This window comes from Phoxinus phoxinus (genome assembly GCF_949152265.1).
Source record: "Phoxinus phoxinus genome assembly, chromosome: 22".
NCBI classification, from domain to species: Eukaryota; Metazoa; Chordata; class Actinopteri; order Cypriniformes; family Leuciscidae; genus Phoxinus; species Phoxinus phoxinus.
In genome coordinates this window covers 26918635-26942730 of record NC_136897.1, presented here as the reverse complement: position 1 = coordinate 26942730, position 24096 = coordinate 26918635, and the positions used below count along the sequence as shown (strand labels likewise).

The 24096-nt window shown below is 37.2% G+C and overlaps 4 protein-coding genes and 4 pseudogenes across 9 annotated transcripts in view; 4 read left to right on the top strand and 4 right to left on the bottom strand.

The window, feature by feature from the left end:
• The first annotated feature begins 559 nt into the window (after positions 1 to 559).
• On the top strand, positions 560 to 1580 carry LOC306990372 (annotated as a pseudogene). Its single transcript has 2 exons — positions 560 to 787; positions 901 to 1580. The product of its transcript is annotated as an uncharacterized misc_RNA (transcript).
• Positions 1581 to 4830: 3250 nt separating this feature from the next.
• Positions 4831 to 6073, bottom strand: LOC306990371 (annotated as a pseudogene). Its single transcript, XR_013800729.1, has 2 exons — positions 5843 to 6073; positions 4831 to 5729 (listed from the first exon to the last, which is right to left on the bottom strand). The product of XR_013800729.1 is annotated as an uncharacterized misc_RNA (transcript).
• A 3444-nt stretch (positions 6074 to 9517) lies between these two features.
• LOC306990893 lies at positions 9518 to 10207 on the bottom strand (annotated as a pseudogene). The gene is made up of 2 exons: positions 9977 to 10207; positions 9518 to 9863 (listed from the first exon to the last, which is right to left on the bottom strand). The product of its transcript is annotated as an uncharacterized misc_RNA (transcript).
• Positions 10208 to 13374: 3167 nt separating this feature from the next.
• On the bottom strand, positions 13375 to 14851 carry LOC306990375 (uncharacterized protein). The gene is made up of 2 exons (XM_079597138.1): positions 14193 to 14851; positions 13375 to 14090 (listed from the first exon to the last, which is right to left on the bottom strand). Exons 1-2 carry the CDS (start codon positions 14417 to 14419, stop codon positions 13859 to 13861), a joined length of 459 nt encoding a protein of 152 aa, XP_079453264.1. The 5' UTR covers positions 14420 to 14851; the 3' UTR covers positions 13375 to 13858.
• A 1197-nt stretch (positions 14852 to 16048) lies between these two features.
• Positions 16049 to 16738, top strand: LOC306990892 (annotated as a pseudogene). Its single transcript has 2 exons — positions 16049 to 16279; positions 16393 to 16738. The product of its transcript is annotated as an uncharacterized misc_RNA (transcript).
• A 1434-nt stretch (positions 16739 to 18172) lies between these two features.
• On the top strand, positions 18173 to 20786 carry LOC306990373 (transcription factor HES-5-like). 2 transcript variants are annotated; one of them, XM_079597136.1, is made up of 3 exons: positions 18173 to 18411; positions 19703 to 19784; positions 19895 to 20786. In XM_079597136.1, the coding sequence occupies exons 2-3, from the start codon at positions 19728 to 19730 to the stop codon at positions 20297 to 20299; spliced, it is 462 nt and encodes a 153-aa protein (XP_079453262.1). In that variant the 5' UTR covers positions 18173 to 18411; positions 19703 to 19727; the 3' UTR covers positions 20300 to 20786. The 2 variants fall into 2 exon arrangements, with proteins under 2 accessions (XP_079453262.1, XP_079453261.1); XM_079597135.1 differs by lacking the exon at positions 18173 to 18411 and having other exon boundaries at positions 19354 to 19784.
• Positions 18298 to 24096, top strand: part of her2 (hairy-related 2) — a 15676-nt gene continuing 9877 nt past the window's right edge. Inside the window, exon 1 of the mRNA XM_079597139.1 lies at positions 18298 to 18426. The gene's annotated coding sequence lies outside the window, so the exon portion shown is untranslated. The remainder of the gene's footprint in view (positions 18427 to 24096) is intronic.
• The window catches only part of her15.1 (hairy and enhancer of split-related 15, tandem duplicate 1), a 1288-nt gene continuing 930 nt past the window's right edge, over positions 23739 to 24096 (bottom strand). Inside the window, exon 3 of the mRNA XM_079597137.1 lies at positions 23739 to 24096. This exon is cut by the window's right edge and continues 468 nt beyond it. The gene's annotated coding sequence lies outside the window, so the exon portion shown is untranslated.

Below are 24096 nucleotides of genomic sequence, written 5' to 3'. Positions count from 1 at the left end.
CTGCTTCATCATCAGGCTGTGACGTCACTACAGCTGATCATAAATTAGGACACCATAAAGACTTGAACTTCATGCATAAATCCAGATATGTCTAACAATCCTGTCACAATGGAAACTAGAAAGCATTTGAACAGTTTGGTTTTTTGGTTTTTATTGTAATATTTGATTTCTTGTTCCTCTCTTTCTGTTTTTCTCTACTTTAAACTTTATTCTTAAATTGTTCAGTAATTTGGTTCATCATCTGTGGTGTTTAAATGCGCTCCATAAATAAAGTATGATTTGAATTGATCTAATTGGTTAATCAGTTTATATACTGAATACATTTAATATTCTAGTTTGATATTAACCTTAGGAATGTGCATTAAACACTGCTTTACACAGTAATTGAGAATCCATGTGCAGGAATGATGTGATGTGAGGCGATGCAGGAGTCACTGACGCCGCGTGTCTCTAATGAGGAGTGTGTGTTGCTTCAGTGACATTGATGTGAACACCAGATCTACAGGTCAGCACTTTCCCAGATTCTCCCCTGAGACACACTGATAGAGGATCATTGAGCATGTGGCGGCCACATCCCTCATTGTCTGGTCGAGCTCTTCCATTGGCTCCAGACTGTGAGAAACTCCAACAAGCTCAAGCCTCACACATTCATATGGAGATTTGTGAGTATAAATAGAGGATCTGCAGCCGCTGTGAATCAGACTCGCTCTGCACAGATCTACAGCACAGAGATCCAGACATGACACCTACAATCATCTCAAAGGAGCATCTCCCTCTCAACAACAAGGTACATCACATGATCCTCCTCACAGCAACATCACATCCGCAGCGTTCACGACTCTTCTCCATCACTGCTTATTCCAAGACACGTTCCTGATGCTTTTCTGTCTCCATCTGCAGCTGAGAAAGCCAATAGTGGAGAAGATGCGGGGCAGAGATGCTCTCATCAGCAGCTCAAGTGTCTTCTGGCTCCAGAGCTCCTGATTCCCAGCTGGAGAAAGCAGAAATCCTGGAGATGACGCTCACAGTTCCAGTTCACATGCTGTCAATCAAGGCTTCTCCAGGAGTGTGTGTGAGATCCAGAGATGAGATGAAGACACAGAGCCAGAGAAGAAGCTCTTCCAGAAGCTGCAGACATCATGTGATCAGAACAGGAGGGAAAGTGTCGTGCCTCGGCTGCTCAGACCAGAACACCTTCAGCAAAGAGATGAAGGCCAACAAGAGCGCCACCTGGAGGCCGTGCTAGATCTCACACTGAACATCTACACTAGACTCAGTGACTGTGGCGTTTCAGCTTCTCTTCTGGAGAAAAACTGTTTCATGAGTTCCAGTTTGGAAGAGATATTTGTGCTGCAAAAGTGCTGATGATCCGATCTTCTGTGAAGACTCAAGAGTTCCTGATGGGAACATTTACTGACGTCTATATTAGACAACATTGACTTTTACATTAATGATGATTCTATGATTCGATCTTTTATAAAGACTTCTCTTTTCTCTTTTTGAGAAAATGTCCTTTAACTATTTTTAGTTTGAAAAATAATTTGTATTGTAAAATACCTTGATGCCACTAATAATTAGTATAAAAGTGCATTAAACTGCATTTTTCATATCCTTTGAGCATAATTTTCACCTTTGAGGTGATTAATTGTGTGACTATAAAGTCAAATCAGCTTTATTTTGGTTTCATGTTGAAACCGTATTCGTTTTTGCAACTGGCAAATTTCCTGATAATTTTTTATGTTAATTTGAAAAATTATGCCCTCAATGAGGAGTTTTACAGTAATAAATGAAATTTCATTTTTTTGATTCTGAAAAGAATGTGCAATCCCTCCATGAGGGTTTATGAATATTGTTTATATAGATCTTCATCTATGCATGTAAACTCTATGTACTGCTGTATATGTTAACTGTATTTACGTTATTGTAAATCTGATATAATGTGTTACTGTATGTTCACATTAGTGTTGTCCTCCAGAGAGCGTCTCTCTGCTCAGAGCTTCAGTTTAATGAAGCCGCTGGTTTGAAACAAATGCTTTCAATATGAAAGTCCTGTGTATGAGAAATATTTTCCATACGTAAAGAAAAATAAACTGATCTCAACTCAACTATGTGGTTTCATGTATTTTCTAAGATGTCTCGAAGTGTTTAAACACTGAAGTCAAACTAAATGCCTGAATGACATTGCATTAGATAGCAAAATATAACACTACTAATACTTTTAGGGGTCACTAATGCTAGATAAATATTGAAAGAAGCAGCCGTTATTTACAGTAAAAGCTTTACATAAAGTGCATATGAATGTGACGTGCAGTAGACAAACATCTATTGTTGTTTAATTTAATTGAGAGAATGAACAGGCTGTTAAAAACAAACCCTCAGGGAGACAATAGATCTCAACTAAGAGACCAAGGGGTCAGAGGTCAAGGGAGTGACCTCATGAAACTTTTATCATGCCATCATCCTGCACTATTCCTCCAACTTTTGCCCACATGCACAGAATACTGACATTATTAAAAAGACTCGGAAAAGAGCGTTGCTATTTAATATTTAATACTGATTCAAAACGAAAATACTATAAACAAATGAGCCTTTAGGAAAGATGTACATGGTTGGTTTGCACTTTTCTATACTCATTTATTAGTTGACTAATTTTTTGTAAAAGCAAAATTGGTGCCATTTGTGCCCATAAATGTAAAGCCCCCCCCCCCCCCCCCCCAAAAAAAGGCTTAATTCAAATATGAAAGATATTTTAGTCTATATAATTTTTTTGTTGTTGCATTTTTAACTTTTTTCAAAAATGTTTTAGCTTGACGTTCATCTTACAATTTTAAATGGAACTGTTTGTTTTAGAATTTTCAGAGAGCATTCAAAAGTAACAAAGTTGCTGCAATGGAATCTTCACATCACTCTAAAAAAATGCTGGGTTCTTTCAACCCAATTTTGGGTCAAATATGGACAAACCCCAAACGTTGGGTTAAAAATGTAATTTAAAAATGTAATGGTTTGGGTTGTCTATATTTGACTCAAAATTGGGTTGAAACAACCCAGCATTTTTAGAGTGTAAAAATAATATTAAATAATATTTTTTAAAAAAACTGTTTTTAACATTCAGAGAACATTCAGGAATAATGTTTTACCTTGTTCAGAATGTGAGTAAACGTTCTAAGATCATATTTTTGTTAGCTGGGATTTTGTTAATGATATAAATCCTGTAAACGCAGCATTTAGCTTCCCTTTAAGTGTTTAAGTTGCATTAATGTCACCTGAAGATCCACAGCAGTGATTCGGTGCACATCTATACACGTCACATGCGTACGTCAACCTGTAGTCAATGGGGGTTTATCTTGTCTTTAGATGACAAGCATTCAACAGTCTCCCGAGGGAATTTTTATTATAGGATCAAGCGGTCATTAGCATCTGAATAGGCACATGTCTATTGTTCAGTGTGGGAAAGCTCTGGTACCCGGAGTCACAGCTCAGTGTCATTAGCATCCCAAAAACCCTCAATAAATCTCAATATTTTGGGACTCTGAAAGGAGAAATAACAGACTTGTTTTCGACCGTCTCAAATGTTTAAAACCCCAGTATAGACAATTTTGCAAGATGTAAACAACACTGGTCCAGAAGCACTTCCTCTTTCAGTTTTTTAAAACTACACACATGTTGGGATAAAATACAACCAACAGAACATATAAAACTGAATCAAACATCTTTAAGATGTTTTCTTTACATGTGAAATAAAGAAACAAGTTACAAACTGAACCAGGAAGTGTTTCTGGACCAGTGTTGTTTACATCTTGCAAAATGGTCTATAGTCATGAAAAATTAAGTTAAATAAAAATCCAAATTGACCAGTTAGTCTGCAGCTTTAAACACAAAGTCCCCTTTGTATGAATAGAACAACATACATGTACATTTAAAATGTCTATCAGTTTAAAAATCATTTAATTTTCTGTGTCAACAAGTCATTTTTTTGTCCATGCAGTCAAGACAGAAAAATAAACAAATATAAAAATTATATATAGGCTATATATATATGGTGAAATTCGAAAAATTAGGATATGGTGCAAAAGTTCATTTCTTTAAGTAATTCAACTTAAAAGATGAAACTAATATATTATATACACTCATTACATGCAAAGTGAGATATGTCAAGCCTTTATTTGTTATAATTTGGATGATTATGGCTTACAGATTATGAAAACCCCAAATTCAAAATTAGAATATTGTGAAAAGGTTTTCATAAGCTGTAAGCCATAATCATCAAAATTATAAATAAAGGCTTGAAATATCTCACTTTGCATGTAATGAGTCTATATAATATATTAGTTTCACCTTTTAAGTTGAATTACTGAAATCAATGACCTTTTACACAATATTAAAATTTTTACACATCAGAATCAAATCACTCAATGCCATTTATGTCACATTCCCTCCCAAACCTGAATATCCAAAGGCCTTTTAAAACATTCCTGTGGGTTTCAGAGTAATAATAATAATGATAATTGCAAAGGCATTTTCATTAGTTAAAGATGCTGAGTTAATGCCGTCCTCTATATGACCCACAGCACATCACTTTCCAATGGCAACATGCAAACAAAAATGCAGTGAAAGCATATTTTTAACTCTTCATCTCATTAAAAACAACTCAAGAATGCCATCATGAGCAGATAAATAAACCCACACAGGAATAATACTGAGTGTGATCACTGAATCATTCATACATAATGAAAATAGTTTAATAGTCTAAAAATGAATAGACAAAAGCAGAGATTTTTTTTGATTGTTTAATTTCGCCACAGACTGATTGAAATACATTCAATGGCCTTTTCAGTTCATAATTCCTTCACAGAAGGAAACTGGATTTCACCTACACAGTGAAAAGGTTTTCACATTTACTTAAAAGAAAGTAAACGTCCTTATAAAAGGCAGTAATAAAAGCACAGTACATGGTACAGATAGAAAGATGAAGTATAACCTCTTGAGTCACAATCTTTATGATCTCTACAATATCAGATCTGATACAATCTGCATATTATTTCCTTAGAAACACAAACACAAGCCCAGTTGGGTTTCAAATAAATCTCAATAGGATTGAAAACAATCATTAATATTATGTCCAAATATTGGACGCTGGCCAAATCTTGGCCACACTTAGAAAAACAAAACATGTTGTTCAGATTAGAGAAGAATCTTTCACATTTGAAAGAAATTAAAAAAACTTATTAAAGCCCAAATAAAGGTACATACAATATGTTGTAAGAAAAATTAAAAACAAGCACGAGAGCTTTACAGGTAAATGCATATTTATGACCAATGTGGTCCGAGTTGAGCTCCAGATCTAGTGTAGATGTTCAGTGTGAGCTGCTGGCCGCTGTGAGATCTAGCACGGCCTCCAGGTGGCGCTCTTGTTGGCCTTCATCTCTTTGCTGAAGGTGTTCTGGTCTGAGCAGCCGAGGCACGACACTTTCCCTCCTGTTCTGATCACATGATGTCTGCGGCTTCTGGAAGAGCTTCTTCTCTGGCTCTGTGTCTTCATCTCATCTCTGGATCTCACACACACTCCTGGAGAAGCCTTGATTGACAGCATGTGAACTGGAACTGTGAGCGTCATCTCCAGGATTTCTGCTTTCTCCAGCTGGGAATCAGGAGCTCTGGAGCCAGAAGACACTTGAGCTGCTGATGAGAGCATCTCTGCCCCGCATCTTCTCCACTATTGGCTTTCTCAGCTGCAGATGGAGACAGAAAAGCATCAGGAACGTGTCTTGGAATAAGCAGTGATGGAGAAGAGTCGTGAAAGCTGCGGATGTGATGTTGCTGTGAGGAGGATCATGTGATGTACCTTGTTGTTGAGAGGGAGATGCTCCTTTGAGATGATTGTAGGTGTCATGTCTGGATCTCTGTGCTGTAGATCTCTGTGCAGAGCGAGTCTGATTCACAGCGGCTGCAGATCCTCTATTTATACTCACAAATCTCCATATGAATGTGTGAGGCTTGAGCTTGTTGGAGTTTCTCACAGTCTGGAGCCAATGGAAGAGCTCGACCAGACAATGAGGGATGTGGGCCGCCACATGCTCGACGCTCAATGATCCTCTATCTGTGTGTCTCAGGGGAGAATCTGGGAAAGTGCTGACCTGTAGATCTGGTGTTCACATCAATGTCACTGAAGCAACACACACTCATCAACACGTGTGAAGGAGCTATATATATATATATATAAAATGTGTTTATTCATTTATTTATGGTGACCTTGTTTTAGTTGCACATATGTGTGTTGCACTTACACTGACAATAAACAGTGCTCTAAATATTTATATACAAACTGCAGTTTAAAGAAATGTGTTTTTAGTATAGATTAATGCGCTTGTATCTAAAGAGTTGTGCAGTGGAATTCAGACGTCATTGTCTCCTTTGTCTCAGACTCCAGATGTGTGTGTGTGTGTGTGTGTGTGTGTGTGTGTGTGTGTGTGTGTGTGTGTGTGTGTGTGTGTGTGTGTGTGTGTGTGCTGGTCAGTGTGAGTAGATCTGATGTGAGGTTCCCACACTGACTCTCTGTCTTCACATCAATGGAGCACAAAAGCATCCAGAGTCCTGAATGAAGCATTAGTGCCGCTGAAGACTCTGTTCTTCCTGACGTCACCGGCCATCTGGAGGCAAACGCGTCAGTTATCACACACTTTATGATCACTACTATTCTCTTGCAAATATGCAACTTTCCTAAATTTAGAATGGAATATGCCAAAAAAAAACTTTTTCTTTTCTTTTTTCTTTTTTAGAATCAAATAAGATTTTAGTTGTGTTTGTGAGATGTTTGCGTTTAGATGACAGAAGTGTCTTAAGTATCTGATGCAAAAGCTTAGTCATTGCAAAAGTTTATGATGCTCGTTTCCCGAGTCAGGGAGTTATCACAATTATTTTCTTGCAAATATACATTTTTACTGCATATTATGGAATATAAAATAGCACTTTTAATAAAAAAATTTTTAGCATCAAATAAGATTTGTAGTTGCATCTGTGAAAAAGTTTTGCAATTTGATGACAAAAGTTTCTTAAGTACCGGATGCAAAAGCTTAGTCATTGTAAAAGTTGATGATGCATACAGGAAAATTAATAGTGATATTGCTGATTCTGATCACACTGCTGATGACATCATGAATATGACATCATGTAAATGCATCATGCATGTGTGTGAATATCCATAAGTGTGTCGACTCTCTTGTGTGTGTCAAATATTGAGGTTGTGTTTGGGTTTAGGATGCTGATGACACTAGAACTGTGACTCTGTTCTCCAGAGTTTCTCACACTGACACACACACACACAACAATAGAAGTGTGTCTATTCACATGATAATGAGTCGTAATGCGGGACAGATTCCCTACAGGCTTTCTCACGCCTCTGCGGCTCAATACTTGTTATAATACGCATACATTTTTACATTAATCTGAAGACTAATTTCTTTAAATAAAGCATTTGATTTTGTCCTTTTCATTTTAAAATGTATAATATTAGTATATGATCATATAGTGTAAAGTTATAGTCCAATCTATTCATGCTGACCTCTGACCCCTGGTCTCTTAGTTGAGGTCTATTGTCTCTGATAGTTCTCTCTCTCACGCTCTCTTCATTCACTCAATTCAATTACACAACAATAGACGTGTGTCCTGAAACCCACAGCAGACACACGTCTCAAACGTTCACTGTCTTAACCTGATCAAACCGGCTGTTAGTTGCTCCCTAACGCAGGAAATATGAATCAATTAGAATCTGATTCATATGCAAAGTGTTGACATACCTTTCTGTCATGTTGTATTTTGAAGATAAAATATATTTACCTAGTATTTAAATACGTGAATTCAAAACATCAGATTGTTTACAGTTTCCTTTCATAAAACGATGTATTATTATTAAAATGTGAGCAATAAGCAAAATATATCTGTCACTTTAAGCAGTTTGCTATTATGCGCCAGAGAAAAAATCGAGGGCGCCGCCATCTTTAGAATATTGTCTTTGTACTTCCGTTTTTGCGGTCGCTCTGTTTATTTCTATCATGGCATTGCTGTCCATGAGTAATTTGCTTTTGAAGTGGATTTACTTAATGTAAAGTTAACTAAAGTTATCATGAGGACTGTAATGTTTAAATCAGATGTATTACAAAATTTCAGTAGACCGGGAAGATTTTAAAACGAGTCGTTCATTCATAAATACGCAAGATCGCAGTGAAAATACAGACCGGAAGACAAAAGATAACGAGCGCAGCGCTGAAAAGGGGCGGGGCTACATAAGGTCTATAGAAATATGAAATGTTAAAATGTTCAGGACCTAATTTGCATAATTTCCCATAGTGATCTCATTTTAAATGAAAATAATTACAGCATCTATCTATATCCTGACCTTTTGTACATTTTAGAAGCAATCTTGATGAGAATATTTACAAAAGCATAATCTGAAAATGTAATTAAAACTAAAGGTTCGAGATTTTCAATTCATGCCGTATATACAATTATTCCATGAAGATGTATTTTTTTGTGCCAAACGTGCTTTTAGATGACGTTTATCATTTAGCTTGTGTTATAATTATTGATTAAGATAGGCTATATCAACATTATAAGAGAAATCAATCTAATAAAAGCTGAGGCTATATATTTTTTTCTTCTTCATTATAATTCCACTCTAAGAACACAAATTAATTCCATGACAGAGCAGAATTACATTTGATTTTGTATTTATTTATTTTGTGATCATTAATGCAAATAAAAGGGTGGTGATAACATATCACAGCATTTGCATGAAGAGATCTCCAAAACACATTAATCACATATGGGAACTCACATCAAAATATTAATAAACTTTACAAAAGTCATGTGACAGATGATTTACCACAAATCATTATTATTAATGAGGGCTCATACCAAAGCTTAACATAAACTGTTAGAGCTTAAATGTGAAGATACTCAACAGTTAAGATATTCCAGTAAAGGAAAACACATCAGGACATGTACGTCACACTCAGCAGAAGTGTGTTCATAGCATTTTAATGGCAGAAAAAACACTGAACCACCTTTACGTGTGATGATCAAATGTCCTATGAGGACAACAGAGTGTTTATCATACTGATAAAATATTCAAAACCAGTTCCCATTATGGGATATATTTGTACTTCACATAAAGCAAAGATTTATATCATGGTGATTTGCCTTAGAAGGTGTAGTAATGTATTCAACAATACACAATACATTTCCAGTGACGGAAATAACATTAATGACATCTAACACAGATGTGAATGATAAATCTGACTGATAGATCAGAAATGTGTCCACATCCTCGGTCTCTAATGTAGACTTGGCTTCCACGTGTGTGTGTGTGTGTTCCTTCAGAGGGCGCTACAGGATAAATCAACGCCTTTGCTGAGGCTGATGGATGGAGGAAGTGTTTCTGTAGATGCTGCCGCTGGTTCTCAAAAAGAGAAGATAGAAGAGTCTATAGATGTTCAGTGTGAGCCGCTGGCCGCTGTGAGATCTAGCACGGCCTCCAGGTGGCGCTCTTGTTGGCCTTCATCTCTTTGCTGAAGGTGTTCTGGTCTGAGCAGCCGAGGCACGACACTTTCCCTCCTGTTCTGATCACATGATGTCTGCGGCTTCTGGAAGAGCTTCTTCTCTGGCTCTGTGTCTTCATCTCATCTCTGGATCTCACACACACTCCTGGAGAAGCCTTGATTGACAGCATGTGAACTGGAGCTGTGAGCGTCATCTCCAGGATTTCTGCTTTCTCCAGCTGGGAATCAGGAGCTCTGGAGCCAGAAGACACTTGAGCTGCTGATGAGAGCATCTCTGCCCCGCATCTTCTCCACTATTGGCTTTCTCAGCTGCAGATGGAGACAGAAAAGCATCAGGAACGTGTCTTGGAATAAGCAGTGATGGAGAAGAGTCGTGAACGCTGCGGATGTGATGTTGCTGTGAGGAGGATCATGTGATGTACCTTGTTGTTGAGAGGGAGATGCTCCTTTGAGATGATTGTAGGTGTCATGTCTGGATCTCTGTGCTGTAGATCTCTGTGCAGAGCGAGTCTGATTCACAGCGGCTGCAGATCCTCTATTTATACTCACAAATCTCCATATGAATGTGTGAGGCTTGAGCTTGTTGGAGTTTCTCACAGTCTGGAGCCAATGGAAGAGCTCGACCAGACAATGAGGGATGTGGGCCGCCACATGCTCGACGCTCAATGATCCTCTATCTGTGTGTCTCAGGGGAGCAGGTGGAAGGGAGAGTATTATTTTAATTATCTAAGCAGTTTTCTTGTTTTAATTGAGCAATCTACTACAGCATTATTGGGATTGGATTAATGGATGTTGCAAAATACTACTACTGATTAAGTTCTTTAAAGAAAACAGCATGTCTTCTCACTTTCTAATTCATTAATCATATTTTAATGTATGATCTTCAGCATTATGATTTCTGCAGTGACGTTACAGCCTGATGATGAAGTGTGTGTGTGTGTGTGTGTGTGTGTGTGTGTGTGTGTTGGTCAGTGTGAGTAGATCTCATGTGAGGTTCCCACACTGACTCTCTGTCTTCACATCAATGGAGCACAAAAGCATCCAGAGTCCTGAATGAAGCATTAGTGCCGCTGAAGACTCTGTTCTTCCTGACGTCACCGGCCATCTGGAGGCAAACATCCCGACTGGATGATGATGATGATGCAAAAAAATATCAGTTAAATAAACTGGTAAAATATTGGAGAACTAAAAAAAAAAAGTTTTGATGCAATATTGCAAAAATTCAGGTTTTCATGTTTTCTTATATATTTCACCAAAGCTTGCAAAAAGTACCTGGACGGCCTATACTGCTAAGATACTGGAGTGTGCATTCGATTGACACTTTACCATGATGCCATGGGAGAGAAGTGGCAAATGCCATACAGTATGTCTGCATTGCATTTATATAGCTTGACTGCCTTGACCAGATGTGTCCAACCTTATATTTGAGAAGCTATTTTCAAACCCATGTGTACATGAAATCATTGAGCAGCTCACTGTGTTCATACAAATGCACTGAGAGGGGTTTTCCCACACTCAGCGCTGAATGATCCTCACAGAACAGAAGTGTGTCCTCTTTATCGGCGTTCACACACACCTGTCCGCAGGCCCGGAGTGGGTAATCGGGAGAATCGGGAGAATTCCCGGTGGGCCGCTTCACTTTTGGGCCGGTCGATCTTTTTTTTTTTTTTTTTACATTTGTCACGTTAGTTACAATATTAGGCTACACGCGTTCCGCATTCGGACACCGCAGCGCGCAGCCTCTGCATGGGTTGTTCCATGTGAGGCACCGGCCCTACCGTAACGGTACGCGTCAGGGAGTATGGGATGAAGAGGCCAGGAGGGGCTGAAAAAGCCAGGTTGAAAAAAAGAAAGGCATTGGAGGAGGATGCTGCCAAATGTGCCAAGCTTACAGATTTATTTTCAAGAGGACAAACACAAGTGGCAAGCAGGTAAAGAGAGATAGGCCTAGTAATAGCAACGCTGCAACGTAATTATTCGGCTAATACCGTTGTATCGTTGTCAACCTATTGTAACGCTTTTGTTTAAATAAAAGGGGCCGGATAGCTTGCCCAAATGGTTGTAGTCAGCTGTAAGCAAAGACGCACGTAAGAAGAATGATATTCCACAGTGGTGATTTATTATCAGCGTCGTCGTCGACCCCACGCACACATGGACAGTTTGCAAAACACTGCTAACAACAACTGCGTTACTTATTAGAAATAAAAGCAGGATAAGGACATCAGAAATAATAAACGAGCTTGCACGCATACATGCGATGTTCACAGCTCGCGCTCCTCATAACGCCTGCCCACTCTGAGAGAGGGATCAACAGGGTGCGTTGCACCTTAAAGGCGCAGTACCTAATTCTACTTGTTACACTATTCACAAGCAAAATATAAAATTTAATTAAAATATTAGCCTTTTTGTATCACTCAATACATGTCATGGCGATTCATAGACTTTGCAAATATTATGCAATTTAATATTGATAACAAAACTCATGCTTGATCTGTGTATGCAGTAAAATGACCTCTTAATTATTGTTGCTTCTGAGCAGCAGAACTGTAACATTAGTTCAATATGCCGCTTTGTGGAAGAGTGGGATACATTTCAAATGCTTTCTTTCTTTCTTTCTTTCTTTCTTTCTTTCTTTCTTTCTTTCTTTCTTTCTTTCTTTCTTTCTTTCTTTCTTTCTTTCTTTCTTTCTTTCTTTCTATCTTTCTTTCTGCTTTTGTTAATTTATCAACCTATTCTTCTGGAATAGTGGAATATTTTTTGTTAACTTCTTCTGTGAATTATTATTTAACCTTTACATTATTTGTTGAACCATGGTATTAATACAAACTACACAATTGTAAGAGCTGAACTGTTGCTTTATTTATCCAATTTGGAAAAAATGATAATTTGAATTCCACCATGGAAAAAGTGGGCTGGTCTTGGGCCTGAATCTCCCGGGCTGAAAAGTGGCCCCACTCCGGCCCTGCCTGTCCGTCGTGTCCTCAGGGCGTTTCACTCTGCAACCATCAGTTAGCTGTCCTTTTCAACCATAAAACGGTTTGACTTGCCACAAACTCACCCTAAAAACTTAAAAAATCAAAGTTTATGTCAGCTATTCTGTATGTGAGTCCTTTTGAGTAGTGTGTATGTTGGATGGAAAAATAATATGAAACATTACATTTAATAATAATGTAGGTATAAAACTAGATGCCAGATTAACAACGAAAATAATTGGCAACACTTTACAATAAGGTTTCCTTAGTTAACATTAGCGAACTACTTTAAAATTAACTACTGTATATGAACAATTCTCGTACAGCATTTATTCATGTTGATTTCAACATTCACTAGTACATTATTAAAATCAAAAGTTGTATTTGTTAACTAATGCACTGTGACATGAACAAACAATGCATTTTTTTATTAACTAACATTAACAAAGATTAATAAATGCACAAATGAATTGCTCATTGTTTGTTAATTATATAGGCATTTATATGAATAAACTGGCTTAGTATTTGCATCTCTTCAATTCTGTGACCTTTTCACGCCTTAAATACTTTTAAATGCTAATTTGTCTCACAGGCATGTTATCTGTCTCCTATACCTGCACATGCAATCAATAGGTTAACCTTTGACAGTTATAATTACAGGTAACAAATGAGGTACCCTAAAATTTGCAGACACTTGTACAGATCCAGCAAAAAAAAAAAAAAAAAGTTTATGGATTTACAGTATGTTTTTGAAGCTTTTTAGTGGGTATGTGTTTTTTTTTTTAACCTGCCCCAATTCAAATAAACATTTGTCAGGTTCAGCATACAAATCACAGGATGACATTAATGCAATCAAAATCATTTATTTTATAGAAACATTTGTGAGCATTACACAACTGATTAAAAACAATCATCACAAATGTAATCAAATGATACACTGTATCTTTAAAAATGAAATAAAGTTCTTTTTTTTTGCATGTCCTCCAAAAGAGAGCATGACAAATGGTTCAAAAAACATTCAGTATTTCTCTTCAAGAGAATAATACAGTTTATATCTATATGCACACAATGCATCCTCCGCCTGGTGGTTCCCACAAGCTAATGTGCATCTCAATAAATGCACAGCTTCAGATGACTTTCTTGCCTTTATAAAGTGTGTAAATACTTATTCAAAGTACTTCACGAGGGGGGGGAAAGTCCAGAGAGAAGAACAAGCAAACAAGTGCTATTTTCCTCCGAGGTAGATGTGCTAACACATAAGATCAGATCACATCAAGTGCTTGGCTTGTTGACCCTTTTCATTCGCAGGTCAGTCTGTGATGGACGTTCACTTCAGAACAATGGCGTCACGTCTTGATCTGGAGAGGGAGAAAGACGCAGAATCTCTCGGGAACACCTGGAGTAGCCGCTCGGGAAGATTAAGGCCTTTTTCGAGCTGAAGAAGGACACGGTCTTCTCTAAAATGTCGGATGCGGGAATACCGTGATGGAGGTGGTCTTCCAAAGAAGATTTCAGCTTCTCCACTTTGCTGAAGCATTTTCTCTCCAAGCTGTACAGTTTGCATCTGCAATTCAGGAGAGAACATCTTTAGTGTCATTGTTTGTGAGCATATACCGAGGAATCGAGCAGGAAAATTACACTATGAGTATTTCTGTTCCTTTCTTACCTGGCATAGTGAGCGTTGTCTTGAGGAGTGATGTCCATGTAGGCAGGCATGTTTGAGTTTGAGTTTCGGTGGTGCAAGAGATTAAATATCTGAAGATCTTTTTCAGTCGCAGAACCAAATGCCACACAAGACCCTCGATCTAGCCCACTTTTATACCGAAGCACATCTGCATCCAGCCAATCAGAGAGCAGGGAGAAATGGCACAATAGGCTTGCCATAATTTGCATTGGTCCGAGGGCTTTTAATTGAGCTCTTTAGTGGACAGGTGTTTTTTCTTTTTTCTCTTGTGCCATCTGGAGGGTCAGCCGGGGGGGAATCATCGAGGGCATGAGGACTCGGGATTTTGATGTTCTCACACTCAGATTAGCAATGGAGATTTGTGGAAAATATTTACTGTATGTGTTTAGTCACTTACTAAATCTATAGTTGGGTTTAAAATGTTTTGACAAAAACATGAATTTCATTTTTAGGCAATGTTGATGTAATAATATAGAAAAAAGTTTTATTTTTAAGTAGATATTTAAAAAAGAAAAAGAAAAAAAAGCATAGCTTCTGAAGGCATTTCACATGGAAAAATATACATCACAACACATTCATAAACAATTATGTATAGAGGATTTGTAGAAAATATTTACTGTATGCTGTATCAGAAACATGCAATGGAGTTTATTATATCAAATATAAGTATTCTATAAATCAATATTAACTTGCACTTAAGAAAAATACATTGAACTATTTAAACATAGTACATTTGAATGTAGCTTCTCCAGACACTTTATACCGAAAAATATTAAAATGCATTACTGAAATGCCCACAAAACATTTGGTGAGTAAATACTGTATATAATCAAAATAACAATGTAATAGCGTCCATTAAGCTTCCCCCCAGAAGCCTAGTTAGCCGAGCCCTGTGGGAACAGACACACTTCTATTGTGTGAGGGTTTAATGTGATGAATACAGAAGTGTGGGAAGCCGTGTGTCTCTGCGGCTCCACCAGCTCCAGAGCGTTGGGGCGTGTGATCGGGGTCCACATTATGCCATGAGCCAGCTGTGTGTGTGTGTGTGTGTGTGTGTGTGTGTGTGTGTGTGTGTGTGAAACTCAAGCCTGAGAACAGGTACAACCACAGAATTCATAGAACATCTGCTTCAGAATATCTTGTTACATTGACCTAAAATACTGCATATCATTACAACATTTCATCTGATTCTAAACTGATTTTATTTACTAATTTGATTATGAACAATCAAACTGAAGTATATTGTAAGTATATTATGTGATACTCGAAAAATTAGAATATCGTGCAAAAGTTCATTTATTTCAGTAATTCAAGTTAAAAGGTGAAACTAATATATTATATAGACTCATTACATGCAAAGTGAGATATTTCAAGCCTTTATTTGTTATAATTTTGATGATTATGGCTTACAGCTTATGAAAACCCCAAATTCAAAATTAGAATATTGTGAAAAGGTTTTCATAAGCTGTAAGCCATAATCATCAAAATTATAACAAATAAAGGCTTGAAATATCTCACTTTGCATGTAATGAGTCTATGTAATATATTAGTTTCACCTTTTAAGTAGAATTACTGAAATATATGAACTTTTGCACTATATAAAAAATGTTCGAGTTTCACCTGTACAAATTAATTATATAAAAAAAAAATCTATGCATTGCACATGTTTATGGTTGATAACACTGATGTGTTTTTGTTGTTGCTTTTGTTGTTCTAACATTAAAAATGAAATCTGTGCATTATGAAGGGTGTGTGTTCATAAGTGACATTAATGTGAACACCGGGTCAGGACTTTCCCAGATTCACGGCTTCGAGCCCCTGATAGAGGATCATTGAGCATGTGGCGGCCCACATCCCTCATTGTCTGGTCGAGCTCTTCCATTGGCTCCAGACTGTGAGAAACTCCAACAAGCTCAAGCCTCACACATTCATATGGAGATTTGTGAGTATAAATAGAGGATCTGCAGCCGCTGTGAATCAGACTCGCTCTGCACAGAGATCTACAGCACAGAGATCCAGACATGACACCTACAATCATCTCAAAGGAGCATCTCCCTCTCAACAACAAGGTACATCACATGATCCTCCTCACAGCAACATCACATCCGCAGCGTTCACGACTCTTCTCCATCACTGCTTATTCCAAGACACGTTCCTGATGCTTTTCTGTCTCCATCTGCAGCTGAGAAAGCCAATAGTGGAGAAGATGCGGGGCAGAGATGCTCTCATCAGCAGCTCAAGTGTCTTCTGGCTCCAGAGCTCCTGATTCCCAGCTGGAGAAAGCAGAAATCCTGGAGATGACGCTCACAGTTCCAGTTCACATGCTGTCAATCAAGGCTTCTCCAGGAGTGTGTGTGAGATCCAGAGATGAGATGAAGACACAGAGCCAGAGAAGAAGCTCTTCCAGAAGCTGCAGACATCATGTGATCAGAACAGGAGGGAAAGTGTCGTGCCTCGGCTGCTCAGACCAGAACACCTTCAGCAAAGAGATGAAGGCCAACAAGAGCGCCACCTGGAGGCCGTGCTAGATCTCACAGCGGCCAGCAGCTCACACTGAACATCTACACTATAGACTCTTCTATCTTCTCTTTTTGAGAAAGTGTTTATACAATTTCTTTTTGAAAAAATTGTATTATAAAGTACGTTATGATACAGTGAAGACTTTGCTTCACTTTACTTTACATTAGATGTAATGTCCTTGGATGCATAATGTGCAAGCTATTTATTCAGCTGTTTGAATGCTTCCAACTTCGTGTGATTTTAACATGAATCAATTTAAAAACATTTCTGTTTATAGAAATAATTATATTTCCCATCTATGAGTTCTATTACTTATTTTAAGTAATTTGTGCTTCACATTGAAGCTTAATTAACCTCATAATGAGTTATTTGAGTATATATTTCTCTTTTTTTTTAGAAAGTTTGGACAAATCTTGTCAATTTATGTTGTGAACAGTTCCTTTTTGGAACAAGTTTGTTTAATGAACCCATTCCTTTCATAAAGGCTTGTATTGTGATGAAAACTTTATGAAGTTTTCAACGACTCACTTGTATTGTATCAATATGTGTATTTGACATGTAGGCCTATATATGCAAAACATCTGCTTTCTCATTTGAGATGTAATAAATTAAATTGCTCTTCAATCACTTTTTGCTTTTCACTGTGTTTGAAACTTATGAGCACAACATTTTAAATGCAAGGAATGTTTAATAAGTGATATCGGTTACAACATGATAAAACAAGTTGATTAAATAAATAAAAAACACGCCTTTACAAAAGGCATTGATCGATTGATATTTTTTCATGTCTTTATGCTTGTCGAACATTGTAGATAATTCTCAAACTAGATTAAATCCAAAATAGCATGCACATGTTGCTTTAAAAAGCAGCAAATCTTAAAAAGAAGTAAATTGCCTATGCGTATAAACAAATGTTTTGTTAAAGCAGTCAACATCTAAATTAATTGTTTTTCCATGGTCGTTCAAATAGCCGTCATTTCACAATCTCTGTTAACTACCTGATAGTCTGGCTAACACACTTCTAGACAAAATAACCTTGAATTGGGTACATGTCGTTTTTGCCAGAATAACTTGTGAGATAAATTATATTCCATCATGTTAGCAAAGTCAACAGTGATTACAATGTGATTGGTTTCATTTCTTTGACATGTTGCTATGTGTAGCCCATAGTCAAAACTGATTTTTGGCCAGGCAGCGCATGATGGTTGATATCCCATCATGTTACCAATGTCAATAATATCTACTATGTAAGTGTAATTTCATGTCATCTCATGGTCAATCTGTAGTCACGGTTTAGCTATAGACGACTATTAGACGTATATTAAACGCAAAAATGCTTGCTGGGCTGTAGCAATCCACTCTGCTTGAAGGCCATTAATTGCATCTGATTGGTCCTTTGCAGCACTTAGAATATTTTGATCGCTTCTCTGTCATCGGGCTTCAGGTCTGATTGGAGTGACACGTGACGAGATTCCGCGAGCGTAGTTGTAATTGGCGCGTTGTTTAAAACAAAAAAACAAAAGTCATCTCCAGAATATCGGCTTTGTCGAGTCAAACAAACTGCCGCTAGGACATCAGTGTATTTTCGTGAAATAACTTTCTCAGATTATGGCCTACGATTCTGCGGTTGATTATGTCTCACCGCATCTTTTCAACAAGGATCTTTCGAAACTGCATAAACGTAAGTGGAAAAACGGTAAGTTTATAGATAGAGATTTGGCATGTGATTACTTTGTGGTTCTCGTGACCTGCTCACAGCTTCACACGACCTTGATTTTGACTGACTGGTGTCATTATACAAAGATTTAAAAAGCAAATTGTGTAAAATCATCTCCTTGTCATATATAGGCTATATCCTACCCACGAAGTGCAGCAGTTTGCTGTATTTATACCATGATTTATTTTACCTGCTGAGGTTAAGGTTATTCTACGCGCTTCGCGTGCTTTCCCACACTGCCAGCCAATCAGAGAGAAGCAGGAGCCGCGAGCTTTAAAATCCAAGACGGTGGTTTTATAGCACGCGAGTTTCCTTCCTCTCCCGCTGTGGGAAAACACTGTCACGGGCCACTAAAAGTGTGCCTGACACTTGCTCAGAAGTCCAGTAGTGTTGACAAGACCAACAGCTCGGTGTGATTCAGACAGACACGCTTCAGACGGAGTCTTTGATCAGTGCGGAGGTGTTATTGCTCCAATGAAAGCGGACTTTCCCAGCCTCAGGTCCCAGAGTTTATTGCATTGATGTACGTTACAGAGCGTCTCCAAAGAAATGCTGATTTGGATGTGATTTTAACTAATGTAATCTGCACGTGCGCGAGTTAAATTAAACGTTTCCCTTTCAGTTGATCGGAGGTGAAAAAGTTTTGTGAAAAAGGCCCTGCTTTAATTTGACTTCAGTGATAGCCTATAGAAATCAGAAATATTCGGATAAAAAAAAACACATTAGATATTATTATTATTATTATTAACGAATAGGCTAATGTACAGTAACTTGGGGGATAATGTAAGAATAATTCTTGAGATAATATCAGAATATTACTATATATTTTTTTTGCAACATCTTAGTTTCAGTAAAAATAAAATGTTACGATTATATATTAAAATTTTAAAGTAAAAGTAGGCTATATATTCCCAGCTCTGGATTTTGTTAGTTAAAATAATGTTTGCATCAAGTTTAGATTAAAAAAATTAAAGATGCTGTTTAATAACATATTTAGAGCATGAAACTCTCAATTTAATTATTGAAGTAGTGATTGACCTATTGATTAATTGAAACCAGATAAGGTAAATTGTAAGTCCTGTGGGATTTGTACAGCCAATGTTTGATTTGATTTGTTGAGGACGCCTAACCCACTGGCCTCAGAGTGTGGGAAAGCTAATCCTGACTGGGACTCATGGCTTTGTAATGCTAATGAGCTCCTATAAATAGAGGAGACCGACCCTCATTCCCAACACAACCAACTTGCTCTCCTCAGAGAAACATCTCTCCATCCTGAAAGAATGGCTCCAACTTACACGACTGACTACTCCAAACTTTCCAACAAGGAGAAACATAAAGTAAGTATTTTTGACGACTCAGTTCAAAAATCGGTTGTTTTTCTTTTATTCTGCTATGGATTTTGATCACATGAAGCAAAGAACTAAGCAAATGTCTCTTTCCTCAACAGTTAAGAAAGCCTGCAGTGGAAAAGATGCGCAGGGATCGCATCAACAGCTGCATCGAGCAGCTCAAATCCATGCTGGAGAAGCAGTTCCAGCAGCAGGACCCCAACACCAAACTGGAGAAAGCCGATATCCTGGAGATGACGGTGGTCTTCCTGAAGCAGCAGCTGCAGAACAAGACTTCAGCTCCACAGAAAGCCCACTTTGACGGCTATTCCCAGTGTTGGAGCGAGACCATGAGCTTCCTATCGGTCAACTCCAAGGCGGACGCTGTACGTCAACATCTGAACCACTGCCAAGAAGCCCAGAGATCAGCTAAAGACCTCATTCACTCGTCTCCAGCTTCCCATCAGCCCACCAAAGTGAAGCAGGAGCCATGTGCCCACAGACCGCTCTGGAGACCCTGGTAGATCCTCCAAGACCAAAGACTTTCACATGAAAACTAGATGGTGGTTTTACCGTCTCTTATGTTGTAGGAGATAAACATTTCCGTATTTCTATGTTCATTTCTTTTGAAAGAATGTCTTTTTATGGCACTTCACGCTGTGAAGTTTGTGGAAGGAAATGGGTTTCACAATGTGAAAGTCTGATCTTTCTACAGATGATTGTATTATGATCGGAGGTTTATTGTAACATGCCTCTATAGTTTTCCTCATGGATGGACGGTAATATTTAAGTATGAATAATCTTCACGATGAAGAGTCGAGGTTTGACTCCTGTGGAGTCGATGACAAAGTAATTATTTGCAATGTTTGATATGTTTTATCACTGCTTGTGAATGCGAATGTTATTGTTTCTTCTTATGAAGGATGCGATTTTTCACTTATTTCTAATATATGGTGACATATGTTAATTGTGCAAACATACGGTCACATAAAATAAACATTATTTGAATATAAACAATCCTGCTTTCCTCTAATTGATTCATCAAAACAAATGCTTTATGCTGCATGTCTGATTAATAGACTTTTGACATTTAAACAATGTTTTTTTTAACAAATCACTCGCGTTGGTTGTCAAGTGGTCTCATTTTCATCTAATGGGAGTCCATTTACACTTTTACCTGAATGACAAACTCTTTCAGAGTCGAAGTGTGGATCAATCTATCTGGGTATATTTTCCAATAATGACCCTTACAATAACAATCCCTTATTTTGACTATTAAACGAGTGTAAAACTATGCGTCAGGAATATGTTTCAGTTTCCTATACCCCTAAACTTAACCCTACCCATAAGTTACCCCTAAAATCAGAGGGAATTAGATGAATAACACTGATGTAGAAGCACCTAATCCTGTTTGTAAGCCTAAACTTGACATAAACTGTAAACTTGTCTCTCAAATCTGATTGGGTGATTGAAATGTTCATGTTGCACTTGGTGAAATCACGTTCACCATCAGTGACGTATAACTTTAGAAATATCTATATTTGATGATCATATTAAATACCCAATAATGTCAACTTTAAAATCTGTCCCTTTAAGCATTTTTGGTTACACTTTATTTTAAGGTGTCATTGTTACAGTGTAATTATATATTTAAGTATTGAGAATTATTAAGCAACTATATGTACTTACTATAGGGATAGGGTTAAGATTGATTGAGGTTTATTTGCATGTAATTATGCATAATTTACTGCTATTACTATGGTAAGTACATGTAACATATGCAACAAGGACACTGTAAAATAAAGTGTTACCGCATAAAAAAAAAAATGTAATCAGTGCCGTGTATTAGTTGAGTGTGTATCAGGAGCATGATTATAGAGTTCAGTGTGTGAGAAAGAACGCAGGGGCTTAATGTTGGTGTTTGAAACCCTTGATAATAGGCACTGTGTGCTGTCAGCTCTGGTTTCATCAGACAGCTGGTGTGTGTGTGTGTGTGTGTGTGTGTGTGTGTGTGTGTGTGGGGTGGGGGCGTCTCCCATCATGTGTGGGGCCGGCTTCTCCCAGGATTTCCCACACCCGCGACTCTGGCTCCCGTTTCAGATCCGACATTAAGGAAGTGTGCCGTACTAAATCATCCATTAGGTATGGTGGTGTGAATCCTGACCCTTCCCTTCTATTGCCCCTAATTCAAATCTGAGCCCCCTGGGAAACAAGCCATTCACTTGTTGTTTGAATCTACTTGTTGCAACCTTGAAGGGTTGCATTGTTACAGGTCATGCAAGATTTAAAGTTCTTTATACTTCAGAAACTTTATTTTCTACAAGGTGGAAATATGGCTTCGGAACAATTAACATACTTAAAAGAAGACAAACATGAAAATATTACAATATATAACATTAAAAAAATGATTTTATACCATGACAGGTTATAACTATGCATTTAATATTCCAGCTAAAGTATTTAAATAAAATCTTTTAGGTGTATAAATTAAATGCAATAGTTCATTTTTTTAAAAATAAAATGTTATACAAATAAATTCTATCAAATACTATGAACTGTTGACGTGATTTACTTGTATGTCATTTGATAATTTTTACACTGACATGCAATTATACTTTGGTGTAATTACATGCAATTTTATACTTTATTTAAATAAAGCGAATTTCAGAACAGAATTGCTGAGATTTGAGGATGCGGCTAAAAGTATTTAAAGTGCTGACACACTTTCCTCACCGCATACACTGAAGGTGAGACGCATTTTATGGGCCTGTGGGGCAAATACAGTAGACGTCAGGATGGCCATGTGCCTCCGTTGAGTTTACAGGAGCGGGAATCCTTTGGTTTCTGAGGGTGTCAGGCTGTGTAATCAGGAGACGGCACACCTCTAGTGAACACACACACACATAGATCCCCTTTCAGGATCGCCCTCCTCCTCCTCCTCTTGTCCTCTTCAGGTCCAAGCTGCTGATGTTATCAAGTGTTGCAGACAGCCTTGTGATTGGCCCATGAGTGTGGGAAAGCATCAGACGCTTCAGACCCATGAGGACAAAGGATTGTAAATGGAGCACGTCTGTGTGTCATCAGTCCGAACTCCAGCATATAGTGTTTATAGGAGATAAAATCATGTTAGGAGGAAAGAAACCTGCGGTGGGCTACCCTAGAGTATTTTAATGACACAAAAATGTTACATTAAAGCAATATGTTGAATAAAGAAATGCATCAGTCTTGCATAATTAAAAAAGTTTCACTCTTTCAAACTCAACATGTGTTTCTGAGGTTGCAACTCAAAATATTGTTACCGAATATGAAACCAATTTGTACTCAATTCTTTAATATTTAATCTTATCATACCTCAATGCAACTATGCAAATGCATTTAAAAAAATATATATTTCGAATTTTCAGTTTTCACTTTAATAGTAGTTAAAGTTTAAGTATTTTTTATTTTCGTCATGTTTTTTAAACGTTTAAAAAAAAAATTTATTTTAGTATAAAAAGTTAAACTTAAATGAAAATGAGAAATGGATTAGCTAAAATCAAATGTTAATAAGTTTATATATATATATATATATATATATATATATATATATATAAAAAAGTTTATATTTTTATTTTAGTTAACATTATTCCTTATTTCAAGTAACAAATATGTCTTTATGGTTTTAGTTAACTAACCCTAAATAATGATATGCAATGATTTGCTTAAACATGTTCAGGTATTTGCAAACTTACCTACAGATATTGAAGTGATAAAAACTTCAGATGTGAGACTAATTATCATTCTACATGATTATTTATCTGTGTGCAATACTATAAATATATCTAATGCATTCAAATATTTCTATTACAATTTGCTCAGTGCTGAACAGAACTGTACCCTGTTTTTAGCATAATATGGTGAATGTTTATGTGGGAACTTATGTAGGACAATATAATGACACATGAATGAATTCAAAGGATTTTTAGTAATTAACTGCTTTTATTAAATGCAATGTTAGACACACAGTGTCTACAATGTTTCAATGCACCGGAGTGCCATCACAAGAACAAATATTGTTTTTCTGTAGCCTTCACACAAGGCTGTATCAAACGAACATCCATCAGGACTTTACAACGAGCTCAGATTCTGAGCAATGTCACTGTTTGCAAGCCAAACAACATTAGAACTGGGGAAAGAAAGCCTTTAGACGTACTCAAGGTAAATGCCATGCTAATAATAGCAAAGAGAATCTTATTAAGAATAAAACAATCAAAACTTCAATATGAAGCGACTGAACGTATGTTTGCAATTAACATAGAAATACGGAAATGTTTATCTCCTA